This window comes from Pelophylax lessonae (assembly GCF_965119305.1).
Source record: "Pelophylax lessonae genome assembly, chromosome: 8".
Lineage (NCBI taxonomy): Eukaryota > Metazoa > Chordata > Amphibia > Anura > Ranidae > Pelophylax > Pelophylax lessonae.
Window position 1 is genome coordinate 6,630,332 of NC_138775.1, and position 15,112 is coordinate 6,645,443.

At 45.0% G+C, this 15,112-nt stretch overlaps 1 protein-coding gene across 1 annotated transcript in view; it reads right to left on the reverse strand.

Moving 5' to 3' along the window:
• LOC309561715 (uncharacterized protein) overlaps window positions 1-15,112 on the reverse strand; it is a gene marked incomplete at its 5' end in the record, with an annotated part of 149,264 nt that overhangs the window by 36,544 nt on the left and 97,608 nt on the right. Inside the window, 2 exon segments of the mRNA XM_082265701.1 lie at window positions 4,537-4,703; window positions 9,649-9,934. Of these exon segments, the coding sequence (XP_082121827.1) occupies window positions 4,537-4,703; window positions 9,649-9,934 (453 nt within the window).

Below are 15,112 nucleotides of genomic sequence, written 5' to 3' on the forward strand. Positions count from 1 at the left end.
GGAGACAAGTATGTCAGGATGCGTGAATGCAGCAACTGCCTGATAGCAAGGAGTCCTGGTGTGGACAGTGTAAATGGCATCAAGGGTCCAGGGAAGGACAGAGAAGTGGACTCCGTAGGTCCCAGGGGGGACAGTGAGACTGGTGGCCAGGGGCACGGGAAGAGAGGTGCCAGGGGCCGGGTGGTGGTGCAAACTATGTGGAAAAATGTTTACCGTGCATCGGACAGCGGGACATTTATTCTTTATGGCTGTTGCACACATACTGTGGGGATTGTAGTCGGCCAAACCGAGGAGGGCCGTGGAGTCAGTCCCGGAGCCAGTATGGAAGACATTAATTGCACATGTGTGACAAGGAAGAGGGGTATCAACCGTGGAGTCGGTGGCGGGATGCTACTCTTGCCGAGCAAGAAGGGGCGGCTGGCTTTAACCAAGAAAAGTCCAGAGAGGACCCTAGTGCATTAAGGTGGGAGAATTTATGTCTGACAAGTGACATACTCCGCTTTGCAGCTACTTCCCAAATGTTTGCAGCGCAGCAGCATGGCGGGGAAAGAGTACCGCGCAGGAAAGCGCGCCATGAGCAGGACTGCCCAAGGGGAGGAGTGATCGCCCAATATGGTGAAAGGGAGCAGAGCCGAGAGCAGATCCACCAGCCCGATCCCCCGCTAGTTTGGGATACCGATATCCGGATGGTACCGGACAGCGGACTCACGTTGTGCACCGGAGGAGGCTGGCAGTTCCTTGGAGTGGTATGCCCCCAGTGTGCCACTGTTACTCTGAGGGTGCAGGCGTGGGCTCAATGTGGGCAATGTGGTGATTTGCTGCTCAGGGCGCAGAAGAGCGAAGGCCATCCCAAGAAGCTTACAGCTATGTGGGATACAGGCCTCACTAAGGAGGTAACGGGGAATGAGTCCAAGTTTCTCCATGGTGCAGGGAGAGGGGTATTCAGGCTGATGATGCAGATGGAGACCTTGCCAGCAGTGGATGGGCTCGCATTCTGCGAGAAGGGAGTTTGGTCGCAGAGCTCCATAGGGAGGGGATCCATGTCCACCCAAACAGTAGGGACCTGGCCAGAAGTACCGCCGGTCAAGGCCCGAAAGGCATCCGCCCCTATCAGTATTCTCCAGCCTGTGCAGACAGACATTACCCAAGTGACTTCTCCCAGCACCAGTAGTGAGGGTGAAAAGTGCCCTGCCAGGGTGAATTCCCCATCTTTCTATGCAAAATATGGGTCCTTGGAGGAAGACATACAGTAGATGATTGGGGGTCCATTGAGGAAACAGAGTGGGAATGGGGATCAGAGACTGGCAGGTCCCGAAGTTGTTGTGCCTTTTGATCAGGAAGCCAAGGAGGCCATTTAAAGAGGAGAACTGGCTCGGAAATTGGGGTTCTGTGAGGCCTATGTCACAAGGGTCTCAGACATCACCCCACCAGGGAACATTGCCATGGCCCGAGATCAGAACATTGCTTATGAGGAAATGATCCAGAGAGTTCACACCCCATTTTCTCCACCAGGGAGAGTTAACTGGAGAACCCTTCCTAGGCAATCTAGAATGCAGCGCTGGATGCAAAAAAAGGTTGCACTGGAGTATGGTTATGACTACCCCTATGCTCCAAGGGAGGTCATGCTGCTGGTGGAGAAATTCAAGGACTGGTGGTGTGATAAGCTTATTTGGGACTATCTCTTTGTCCCCAAGCCATATCGGGACTCCACCAGAGGAGGGATTGAAAGAAAAATTTGCTAAAGTCAAAGCTCAATGGTATTACGGGCGCTCCATCTACATTGTTAGGGTGGAGGTCCGTCATCTGGATGGCTCAAGACATGCTTGGTCCATCTGGGTCAAGAATGAAAATGGAGACTATGTTCAAGTGCCTCATCCAGGGTGCTACATTTAAAAGTGAGATTCTCAGCACTTTACCAAATAGCAGGAGGAGTTTAAGAGTATTTAAAACAAGAAAATTTGTGTGGCCGGCCGGCTACCACAACTGACCAAGGAAATCTTTTGTTGAAAAAAATATCATGCTGACTTTGAATTGCATCTGTTGAAGTGAAATAGACCCTTTTGGGCCATCGGGCCAGGGTCTCTGGAAAAGAAAGTCAAGTGTTGCATTGTTAGACCTTTTTTAGGCCATCGGGCCGGGGTCTGTTGCAGATTACAAATGGCTGTGTGGGACTTCATCCACAGTCTGTACAGAAGAAGCTGCTACAAAGTTCGTGAGCGGTCAAGAACTTTGATGTGGGGTGCCCTGCTGGACCCCTGTGCTTTTCCCTGATACAGCAGGACTGTAGGCCATGAGAGACTATGGCCTGCCCCGTTTTCTTACTGAAGTGCTTGGAAGGACAGCCGAGGGCGCTGCACTTCACTTCAATAAGAAGGACTCTGTCTAGACAGCTAGTGTTAGGGGACGAGATCTTCCAAGTTAAAGGAGGACCCTGGCGTGTCAAGACACTGGTTTGCAGAGGTAGTCAGGGAGGGAGTGGAAAGGTCACCCTTATATCCCAGGAAGGAGGATCTTTCCACTCAACTGTTCAGATAGTTAGGCTTGTATTTCCTATGTGTATGCAGTTGACTAACTTTTACTTCCTTTTCTCTATACGGGTGGGACCACCTTAGAGATAGACAGTCAGGATATTTGCACTGTATTTTTTTTGTTGTTCCCCACCAAATGAGTTTATTTGGTGGGGTGGGGGGGGGGGGGGGGCATCAGTTACCATGCACCTTAAACTTTGCAATATACATGTACAGCAGATTGTAAAGATTTATTTTTCCATGCTAATTTATTTGTACATTAGTTTTTCCCTTTTCCCCTTTTCCAGGTTTGTGGGATACTCCTGATTTTTGGCAGAGTTTTGATAGGAGGCGGCTGCCGGGTCAGAGGGACCTGACTCATTTGGTGTGGGGTGGGTGTAGCACCCTACAGGTAGGTGCTAGGTAAATGTATATTGGCCTTGTCTGTCTAACAGCAGGGCTGTGATTTGTTTAGTCAGGGTGTCATGGTTTCCAGATATGCCTGCTGAGAGGGAAGTCTCCCCACTGGCTCCTATGAGAGGAGGCAGCCCAATCCGGGGGCATATCCAGGCTTGTAACTATCCCAGAAGGCAGATTATGGCGCAAAGGATTCTGGGAGTGGGTATAAGTTTGGGGGAAGTGAGTGACAGTGTCTTTGGAGGGAGCAGAGTCCCAGGAAGTAGAGGACGGCTGTCTCTCCTCCTGTCTGAGGAAGGTGGATATCTCGGGGTGTTGCCTGAGTGTCCAGAGCGTGCTGAGTTGAGCTGAGGGGATCCGGTGTGCCCAGAACCTGTGGCGAGCGAGAGGGGTCCAGTCCCAGGAAAACCTACACAGGTCGTGAGTACTGAGGATTGCCCCTGGGGGTCTGCCTAGAGTCAGAGGGGACCTCTCAGAAAGAGGTTCTGGGATCCAGTGTCAGGTAGCTGTAAAGAGGGTACCTAGGTTGAGGACCCTGAAGTTGCAGAGGGGGTGCATAGTCAGTGGACCATGAAGAGTTCAAGTTAAAGGGGGCACCTGCAGTTGGGCCCTGAATTGTACAGAGTGTGTCAATTGCCAGTACAGCTATACAGAGTTCTATTTAATGCTACCTCAAGCTGACCAAAGTGGAGGACAGTATTCAGTGACTTACACAGCACAACAGTGTCAGGAGTTCTACAGTTCTCAGTCCTGGATCTTCTGGACTAAAAGTCGAGGATTCAGCATCAGCACTTCTGTGTTCTACAAAGTATTCTCAGCGTTAGCGAGCGTTGGCTGGCGCCGGCTGGCATCAAGGAAGCGCCAACGGGTGTTTTTCAGGAGCAAAGTCCTGCATGTAATTTAAGTTCAAGCCTAAAGGAGTATCCCACTCATTCCCTTCTCTCATCCCCTATAAATCAAATAAAAATCACAAACAAAGATGCTGCTGCTTCAGTTGTCACACCCAGGGTCACAGCTCACATAGGCTGGGGAAAGCACCGGTATTAATGGCAGACCCACATCAGGCCACAGGCCTGGAAACCTTGCTACACATACAATAAGGAACCCTCTCTGAAAATGAAGTGATCCAGTATCGAAACACCTGTACTTTCTCATGGCTGTCTGTCCAAATAGCATAGCCCTTGACATCCAGCAAAGAAGCCCTCTTGCATTTTTCTCATATACTGTATATGAGGGGTCTTCAAAAAGTTTTCACACTTTTATGTTTTCACTGGAAACGGTGATGGTGGGAGAAGTAGTAATTGATCGCGTCTGAGAATGTCATGTAACTAGTCTGTCTGGCAAGCCGGCTGACCGTGCAGTTTAGTATAACAGCTGCCATGCTGCGGTGAAGATGGCGGCAAAACCTTTTTGAAGAACCCTCGTACTTATTATATACAGGCTTTCCAATTCCCTTTTAAATAAATAATAAATAATTCTAATATTAAGAAGACATCTTTATCTGCTCACAAAGAGTAGCTTTGGAGATATTCATGTTTCTGAAGCCAATGAATGGAGAGCCCATGCTAACACATACAGTAAGCTATAGTCTAAGACACAATCCTTATCTTACACATTTCTTCTCTTCGCTCTTCATCTTGCTCAGCAAACACTTGAACTTCACATAAAGCCAAATATTCTGTTCTTTTGGGTATAACAATAGTGACAAAACGTCCTTCCATCCCATCACAGTCATAGATGAAAGTCTGTCCATTGGGGATGGAGGCAATTTTAGCGCACCTGGAAATGAATGAAGAAGAACATTGGAATGGGCATCATGATGGACAACGCTAGCATCGGTAGTAAGGGGTACATAAAAAAAAAAAAAAGTTGCAACAATTATGGACTTTTGGATCCCAAAAACTGATGAGGGGAACTGCACATCTCAGAATAGAGAAAGAAAAGTGTAACTTTAATGTTTTTTAAAAGTTTGTAAGCACTGATTTCTGCTTTACAAACACAAGATTGTTTCGTCTCAGATAAATGGATTTCTAGATGGCTCCTCATCTCAGCTGGCAATATGTGATCTCTAGATGGCACCTCATCTGAGCTGGCAATATGTGATCTCTAGATGGCACCTTATCTCAGCCGGTAATATGTGATCTCTAGATGGAACCTCATCTCAGTCAGCAATATGTGATCTCTAGATGGCACCTTATCTCAGCCGGTAATATGTGATCTCTAGATGGAACCTCATCTCAGTCAGCAATATGTGATCTCTAGATGGCACCTCATCTCAGCTGGCAATATGTGATCTCTAGATGGCACCTTATCTCAGCCGGTAATATGTGATCTCTAGATGGAACCTCATCTCAGCTGACAATATGTGATCTAGATGGCACCTCATCTCAGTCAGCAATATGTTATCTCTTGATAGCACCTCATCTCAGCCGGCAATATGTGATCTCTAGATGGCACCTCATCTCAGCTGGCAATATGTGATCTGTAGATGGCACCTCATCTGAGCCGGAAACATGTGATCTCTAGATGGCACCTCATCTCAGCTGGCAATATGTGATCTAGATGGCACCTCATCTCAGTTGGCAATATGTGATCTCTAGATGGCACCTCATCTCAGCTGGCAATATGTGATCTAGATGGCACCTCATCGCAGTCAGCAATATGTGATATCTAGATGGCTCCTCATCTCAGTCGGCAATATGTGATCTCTAGATGGCTCCTCATCTCAGCCGGCAATATGTGATCTCTAGATGGCACCTCATCTCAGCTGACAATATGTGATCTAGATGGCACCTCATCTCAGCTGGCAATATGTGATCTGTAGATGGCACCTCATCTCAGTCGGAAATATGTGATCTCTAGATGGCACCTCATCTCAGTCGGAAATATGTGATCTCTAGATGGCACCTCATCTCAACTGGAAATATGTGATTTCTAGATGGCACCTCATCTTAGCCGGCAACATGTGATCTCTAGATGGCTCCTCATCTCAGCCACTAATATGTGAACCTCTCAAAATTGTAAATGCTGTTCTGCAAAGGCCAATGTGTATTAAAGTGGTTGTAAAGGCTCAAGGTTTTTTTACCTTCATGCAGTCTATGCATCTACAATGCATTTTGTAAAATAGCGTCTTAAGGAGGTCTCCATTCACATTTGTACATAGTTTTGGTACTAGTATTTCCTTAAACTTTCTATAATGGTGAATCCCGAACCCATCGGTTCCTGGACTCTTCCCTGCATGTGAGATATCACTGCGAACATTAGAGCGAGAGCGAGAGCAATAATTTTAGCACCTGTGTAACTCTAAACTGGTAACCTGTAAAGGGTTTTAAAGCGTAATTTATGGATAATTGAATGTACCGTAGTTTGTCGCCATTCCACGGGCATGGCATATTTGGCATCTATTTACTTGATGTAACTTTAGGCATTCAATTGTGTTCCCTAGAATTAATTGAAGGGTATTTTTTTTTTCAAAAAATTTGCGTTTAAAAACAACTGCGCAAATATTGTGCAACATAAAAAATTGCAACACCCACCATTTTATTCCCCAGGGCCTCCGCTTAAAATTTTATGATAATAATAATAATAATAATAATAATAATAATAATAATAGTTGGGAGTTCTTAGTCATTTTCTAGCAAAAAAAAAGCTGATTTTTTCACTTATGAAAGAAATGTTCGAATTGGCCACGGGGCAGGGGAGGACTGGGGCAGGGGGGCAATTGCCCCCTGGGCCGCTCTGTTGCCCCGTAAAAAGGCTGCACTGCTTCTGCCACAGACATGCCTAAAGGGATTCCTAGTGAAGAGAAGTAAAAAGTCCCTGCCGCTAACCTACAAAGTGCCAGTCGAGGACAAGGACAGAGCACAGGCCTCCCCCCCCCCAGCATGGATGGTGTAAACTGTGTCTGAGCAGAGGCCAGTTCCATGCCCCACTGGAGACTCTTCTCCCCTGGCGAGCCCCAACCGAACTGTTCCAGCTTCCCCCAGCTGCCCCCTGCTGGCCAGGTTGGGAACCCAGCTTGCACACCATACCACCCACCCCCCCTCCCCCCTGTCGCTGGCTCACTCACCCTGGACTGATGTGGAGGGCAGGCAGCAGCGGCTTCCCCTGGTGGCGGCTTCCCCTCCTCCTTGACCAATAGCATGGCCTCTCCTTTTGGCCAATCGGGAAACGGGTCTCAGGACCCGTTCCTGATTGACTGGGAAGAGCATCATTGTGATTCATTCGCTATTGTCACACAACCGAGGAGCTCAGGGCGCAGTGTTCTGCGCCCCGAGCCCACCCTTTTTTGAAGCCTATTAGATCCTCTGACTCTAATCACGCGCTTAAAAAAAAAATACCCCATTGCAATCCATGCGTCCGGCGCCCTGCATGTAGATTAGGGGGCCGGATGCATGGAAAGGGGGGCGGCACCCCTGCACCCCCAATGGACGGGCCGCCACTGGAACCCGGATTTAGCCAGTGAGTAGAAAGTACCTGGAACAGAGCTTCAGCCTGCAATGGGGGTCAGGAGAAGGCTGGGAAGAGGTAGAGAGGGAGGGGGGCCGTGTTTTCTGCACCATGGGCTTTTGGTTTGTACTTGCCCCCTGGGCCGAAAGTTGCCAGTCAGCCCCTGCCTGGGGGTCAACTAAACTATAGAGGTAAGTCGCGCTATGTTATGATCAATGGAGATGTAAAGTCCATACAGTCCAAACATAAAGTAAAGATGTAATCCGGAACCAGGAACCCCAAAGGGTATAAGCTTACCAGATTGAGGTAAGGTAAAGGCGGTTTCTTTGGATAAACTTGTCACCTTGATAGTAGATCCAGGTCCACGTGAACAATTAGCTCAATGGTCACAGGATCATGGAAGTAAAGGTAAAGGCGCAATAGCGTAAAACCTTACAAACTAATTTGATTAAACACCCCAGTGTTCGTGAAAAATGAATTCTATTGTGTAAAAGAATAAACCTCCACCAATAGAATTGATCACTGATGACAGTGAATAAAAAAAACATGCAAAAATTAAAATAATGATGGGTACCCCTTACCAGAGGTGATAGAGGTATAAACCAAATTTATAAACGTGTTATAGCTGAAGTTGCCTCTTACCGGACAACTTTAAAAGGAAGGCAAAAAGTGTGAGATTTGCGTGTTGAACCACCACCTTCTATGGCTAGATTCGCCTCTTACCATATGGAGTAAGGATTAAAGCAAAACGTGCAGATCACAATTCAGTGTGAACCCGGAGCCAATAATAAGATAAACCAATAGGGGTCGCCTCTTACCAAATACAAGTAATGTTGAGCCTGTATGGTGATCAAGCATCCAAGGACCCGACTCTCAAACTGGGGTGCTGATTTCCTCAAATGGCGGAGGTATTGTCAGTGTTCACCCACGTAAAGAAAAGAGAGGCTCCCATAGCGTAAAACCATTAAAAATTTATTCTCAAATAAAATCAAAAAAACTTACAGCAAGACCAGGAATGAGGAGCAATGTTTGTCAGCCGCCGGCCGGACGGCTTCGCTCGCCCGCACTCTCCGGTCGCAATCCGATGACGTCAGTACGCCGTGACCCGACGACGTTTCGTCACAGATGACGTTTTCAAAGGTGAACTTTGAAAACGTCATCTGTGACGAAACGTCGTCGGGTCACGGCGTACTGACGTCATCGGATTGCAACGTCATCTGTGACGAAACGTCGTCGGGTCACGGCGTACTGACGTCATCGGATTGCGACCGGAGAGTGTGGGCGAGCGAAGCCGTCCGGCCGGCGGCTGACAAACATTGCTCCTCATTCCTGGTCTTGCTGTAAGTTTTTTTGATTTTATTTGAGAATAAATTTTTAATGGTTTTACGCTATGGGAGCCTCTCTTTTCTTTACGTGGGTGAACACTGACAATACCTCCGCCATTTGAGGAAATCAGCACCCCAGTTTGAGAGTCGGGTCCTTGGATGCTTGATCACCATACAGGCTCAACATTACTTGTATTTGGTAAGAGGCGACCCCTATTGGTTTATCTTATTATTGGCTCCGGGTTCACACTGAATTGTGATCTGCACGTTTTGCTTTAATCCTTACTCCATATGGTAAGAGGCGAATCTAGCCATAGAAGGTGGTGGTTCAACACGCAAATCTCACACTTTTTGCCTTCCTTTTAAAGTTGTCCGGTAAGAGGCAACTTCAGCTATAACACGTTTATAAATTTGGTTTATACCTCTATCACCTCTGGTAAGGGGTACCCATCATTATTTTAATTTTTGCATGTTTTTTTTATTCACTGTCATCAGTGATCAATTTTATTGGTGGAGGTTTATTCTTTTACACAATAGAATTCATTTTTCACGAACACTGGGGTGTTTAATCAAATTAGTTTGTAAGGTTTTACGCTATTGCGCCTTTACCTTTACTTCCATGATCCTGTGACCATTGAGCTAATTGTTCACGTGGACCTGGATCTACTATCAAGGTGACAAGTTTATCCAAAGAAACCGCCTTTACCTTACCTCAATCTGGTAAGCTTATACCCTTTGGGGTTCCTGGTTCCGGATTACATCTTTACTTTATGTTTGGACTGTATGGACTTTACATCTCCATTGATCATAACATAGCGCGACTTATTTTTACAATATTCTACAGGGTGTGGTCACACTAGAAGTTGCTGCTGTTTCACTGTACTTTTCCTTTAGCGCGGTTAACATCTTTACATTACTAAACTATAGAGGTCTCAACTCATTCATCTTACCTGGGGTTATTTACACCACCTTGCTCTTCAGAGTCTCCGATAAGGATCTCAGCTCCATTCAAGCGGCTTCCACAGCAGTCTCCGCGGTTGGTGATGGCCACAGAAAAGACTCGCATTTTGCTTAGTAGGTCCACACGCCACCAAGGACCAAAATCACTGAGTGTGCTGATGCAGCTTCTAGCAGAAAAACTTGCAGATTTGTAACCATCAACGGCTACTCTAGCAGGTAGGTTATGATCAAAATAACTGGACTGGGAGCAGAGGCCACCCGGAGCAACATTGACAACTGAAAGTAAAGTTTGGAAACCAGTTACTAATATTTCAGGTTTTTCATCTCTTTGACACGTGCAATTTATTATTATTTTACCACTTCTTATGTTCTAAACCATCAAATGGATTTGCTACAGTTAGAAGATGATTTAACCGCTTCCCGACCACCCGCCGCCTTTTTACTGCTCCAGGGTGGCTCTCCTGCACGAACCGACGTAGACCTACGTCGGTCGCGCGCCTGAAGCTAGGGGGCGAGCATGCCCGCCCCCCACTCGGCAGTGGGGACTCCGATGCACGGGGCTGGCGGCTCTGATTGCCACCTGACACCCGCGATCGCTCCCCCCTGAGAGAGAAGGACGGTCGGATGTTATAAACACAGCTGACCGTTCTTCTCCCTGGAATGATCACAGAGCGCCTGTGATCCTTCTATATAGCATACTTGTCAACTGTCCCTTTTTTCCTGGGACAGTCCCTGCAAAAAGGAGCCTGTCCCAGGTAATTTATATTGTCCCTGGAAGCGCCTGTTAATCGGCTGCCCATAAATGTTACACAGAAGTAGTGCAGCTGAATGGGAGAATTATTCCAACTCTGCTACTGTGGCCTTAAGTTTGAAATTTCCCTTTTAATTTCCTGTAATTCTCCCTATATTGGAGTAGACTCTATAATCTGATAAGTAGGCGAGATTAATTATGCAGAGTGGGTGGAGCTTCAGGGAAGTGGGTGTGGTAATTGATGGCTGTGCTCCAAAGTGTCCCTGGAAAAGTTTTTTAAATGTTGACAACTATGATATAGGAACACAGGTCTCTATGATCATTTCACAAGCCACGCCCCCCCTCCCCACGGTTAGAATCACTCGTCTAGGCTCACATTTAATCCCTTGATCACCCACAATGTTAACCCCTTCCCTGCCAATGTCATTATTATTGACAGTGCATATGTATAGCACTGATTACTGTAGTAATATCACTGGTCCCCCCCAAAAGTGTCAAAAATGTCAGTTAGGGGTCCGATCTGTCCGCCGCAATGTCGCAGTCCAACTAAAAATCGCAGATCGCCACCATTACTAGTAAAAAAAAAAAAAACAATAAAAATGACATAAATCTTTCCCGTAGTTTGTAGACGCGATAACTTTTGCGCAAACCAATCGAAATACGCTTATTGCAATTTTTTTTTGACCAAAAATATGTAGCAGAAAACAAATTGGTCTAAAATGTTAAATTTTGATTTTTAAATTTTTTTTTGAGAATGTTATATAGCAGAATGTGAAAAATATTGTTTTCCAGAATTGTCGCTGTATTTTTGTTTATAACGCAAAAAATAAAAATAGCAGAGGTGATAAAATACCACCAAAAGAAAGCTCTATTTGCGGGGAAAAAGGACATCAATTTTATTTGGGTACAGCGTCGCACGACGGCGCAATTGTCAGTTAAAGTAACGCAGTGCCGAATTGGCCTGGTAATTAAGGGGGCAAATCCTTCCGGTCCAGAAGTGGTTAAAACCATACCAAGGCACCCACTAATGCAAAGAACCAAAAGCACAACTGAACCGTCACTTTAACTATTTGCCCCCTGAAAGATTTGCCCCCTTCATAAACAGGCTGTTTTTTGGTACACGGTGCTGCGCTATATTAGCCGCTTGCCGACCGCCCTATGCAGATTTACTGGGGCAGAGCAGCTCATGTATCAAAAAACGGCTTGTTTATGAAGGGGGGGGGGGTAAATCTTTCAGGGGGCAAATAATCATGTAGATCTACGTGATTATGTGCACGTGACTTTGGTGGCGCACACGCGCCACCGGAGCCGCGCTCCCGCTGTGATTAGACACAGCGGGAGCCAGACTGCAGGAGGAGCGAGCTCAATCACCGCCGGCCTCCCGCGATCTTCGGCTAGAATGACAGAAGAGTCGCCGGCCTATGTAAACAAATCAGGCAGCTCTTCTGTCAGAGAGGGAGGGAAAGATCAGGTGACTCAGCTAAGCTGACGATCTCTCCCTGCCTCTGGTAAATCCATCCCCCCATACAGTCAGTAAGCACAATAGGGAACACATTTAACCCCTTGATCACCCCCAGTGTTAACCCCTTTCCTGCCAGTGTCATTAGTACAGTGACAGTGCATATTATTTAGCACTGATTACTGTAGTAATGTCACTGGTCCCCAAAAAGTGTAAAAAATGTCAGTAAAGGGTCCGATCTGTCCGCCGCAATGTCACAGTCCCAATAAAAAACGCTGATCGCCGCCATTGCTAATAAAAAATAAATAAAAAGTCCATAAATATATCCCATAGATTTTAAACGCTATAACTTTTGCGCAAACCAATTATTATAGACTTTTTGGGATTTTTTTTTTTTTACCAAAAATATGTAGAAAAATGCAAATTGGCCTAAACTGATAAAAAAAATTAGATTTTTAATTTTTTTTTTTTTAATTGAGAATGTTTTATAGCAGAAAGTAGAAAATATTGGTGTTTTTTCAAAATTGACGCTATTCCTTTGTTCATAGCGCAAAAACGAAAAATCGCAGAGGTGATCAAGTACAACCAAAAGAAAGCTCTAATTGTGGGGGGGAAATGACATCAATTTTATTTGGGTACAGCGTCGCATGACTGCGCAATTGTCAGTTAAACAATGCAGTGCTGAATCACAAAAAATAGTCTTGTCATTAAGGGGGTAAAATCTTCCGGAGCTGAAGTGGTTAACTGAGAATTGTGCGTTCATGCAATGCTGTACTTAAACGAAATTTATATCTTTTTTTTTTCACACAACAAGAGCTTTCTTTTGGTGGTATTTGATTGCCCCTGGAGTTTTTATTCTAAAAAAAAAAAAGATCGACAGTTTTGCGGATGATACTAAACTAGGCATGCCAATATCTTCTATGCAGGATGTGGAAACCTTGCAAGCGGACCTGAACAAAATAATGGGGTGGGCAACTACATGGCAGATGAGGTTTAATGTTGAAAAATGTAAAGTAATGCACTTGGGTGCCAGAAACCAGAAAGCAAGCTACTCACTAGGGGGGGAACCTCTGGGTGAGTCTAGGATGGAAAAGGACTTAGGGGTGCTGGTAGACAACAGGCTTGGCAGTGGCATGCAATGCCAAGCCGCCGCAAGCAAAGCCAACAGAATACTGGCATGTATAAAAAAGGGGATTCACTCCAGAAATAAAGAGATTATTCTCCCACTCTACAAGACTCTGGTCCGGCCACATCTGGAGTATGCTGTCCAGTTCTGGGCACCGGTCCTCAGGAAGGATGTGCTGGAACTGGAGAAAGTCCAGAGAAGGGCAACAAAAATAATTAGGGGAATGGAGGACATCAGCTATGAGGAAAGACTAGAAAGACTACAAGCACTGAACCTTTTCTCTCTGGAGAAAAGACGATTGAGGGGGGATATGATATCAATGTACAAATACTGTACTGGTGACCCGAGCATAAGGAACAAACTATTCAGAGAAAGGAGATACAATAAGACACGTGGCCACTCACTAAAACTAGAGGAAAGGCGGTTTAACCTTAAAGTGCGTAAGGGGTTCTTCACTGTAAGAGCAGTAAGGATGTGGAATTCTCTTCCACAAGCAGTCGTATCAGCAGGGAGCATCGATAGTTTCAAAAAACTATTAGATGGACACCTTAAAGACCACAACATACAGGGGGTATACAATGTACAACATACAGGGGGTATACAATGTACAACATACAGGGGTATACAATGTACAACATACAGGGGTATACAATGTACGATTAAAAGCAAACACACACACGCATTCATAGGTTGAACTGGATGCATAGGTTGAACTGGATGGACTGATGTCTTTTTTCAACCTTACTAACTATGTAACTATGTAACTATGTAACTATGAAAAAAAACTAAATACAGCCACTCCACTGCCACATCCCTATAAATGATACAAAATTTAAAAAAAAAGGAAAAAAAAAACTTTTTTGGTCGGACTTTTGAAGGCAGATGGGACACTGAATAATATCAAATCAAACATTTTTTTTCATACATAAGTTTTAAAACAAAGGCACATATAGTTACAAAGTTGCATAGTTAGTCAGGTTGAAAAAGGACACAAAGTCCATCTGGCTCAACCAATAATGTATAATTAAAAACATGTGCATAAACATATCTGATGATAGCAAAAATGATACATCAAATCATTCAAACAGTGTTTCAGAAAACTGAGCAATTGAATGGGTCCTTGTGCATCAACGGGTTTCGCTTTACGCTTCCTCAGGACACACAACAGGACAAAGTAGGATTCACTTGCCTGGAGACATAAGCACACACATAGGGGAAACTGCCAGGGGGGACACTGGGACGGACAGGAGGACAAACCATCTAAAATCACCCTCCAATTGTGAAGGTAAAGCACAGAGATGGCGAGAAGTAAATGTAGTAGGTTGGATCATACACCCAGGTATAAAGGCTCCCATGGCTCACAGATGGTTGGTTACCCCCACAAAGGGTAAAGTATGTAATGGCAGATGATAAAATAAGAGCTATCCTGCCCATACTGGGGGGAAGAGAAGGAAGGGGAGTGTTTGATTTATATAACATCCACCTCAGATGATACTAGCTGCAGGTTGCCCAGGTAGCAGCACTCCCGGGAGGTGATGGGCAACCACAATCTGTGGCTGGTATCATCTGAGGGGGATGTTTTATAAATTATACCCCTCCCTTCCCTCTCTCTTTAATATAATGTAGTGTGTATAGTGTATAATATATATTATATTAGTAACAATACATATATATTAACCACTTAAGCTCCAGAAGATTTTACCCCCTTCCTGACCAGGGCCTATTTTGCGATTCGGCACTGTGTGACTTTAACGGACAATTGCGCGGTCGTGTGACGCTGTACCTAAACGAATTTGACTTCCTTTTTTTTCCCACAAACAGAGCTTTCTTTTGGTGGTATTTGATCACCTGTGCGATTTTTTGATCATGCGCTATAAACAAAAAAAGAGCGTCAATTTTGCAAAAATAACAATATTTTTCACATTTTTTTATATGAAATTCCCAAAAAAAAAATTTAAAAATCAAAATTTTTTAACATTTTAGGCCAATTTTTTTTTTACCATATGTTTGGTAAAAAAAATTGCAAAAAGCGTATTTAGATTGGTTTGCGCAAAAGTTATTGCGTTTACTAACAAAGGGAAGGATTTTTGTACTTTTTGTTGTTTTTTTTTTTAATGG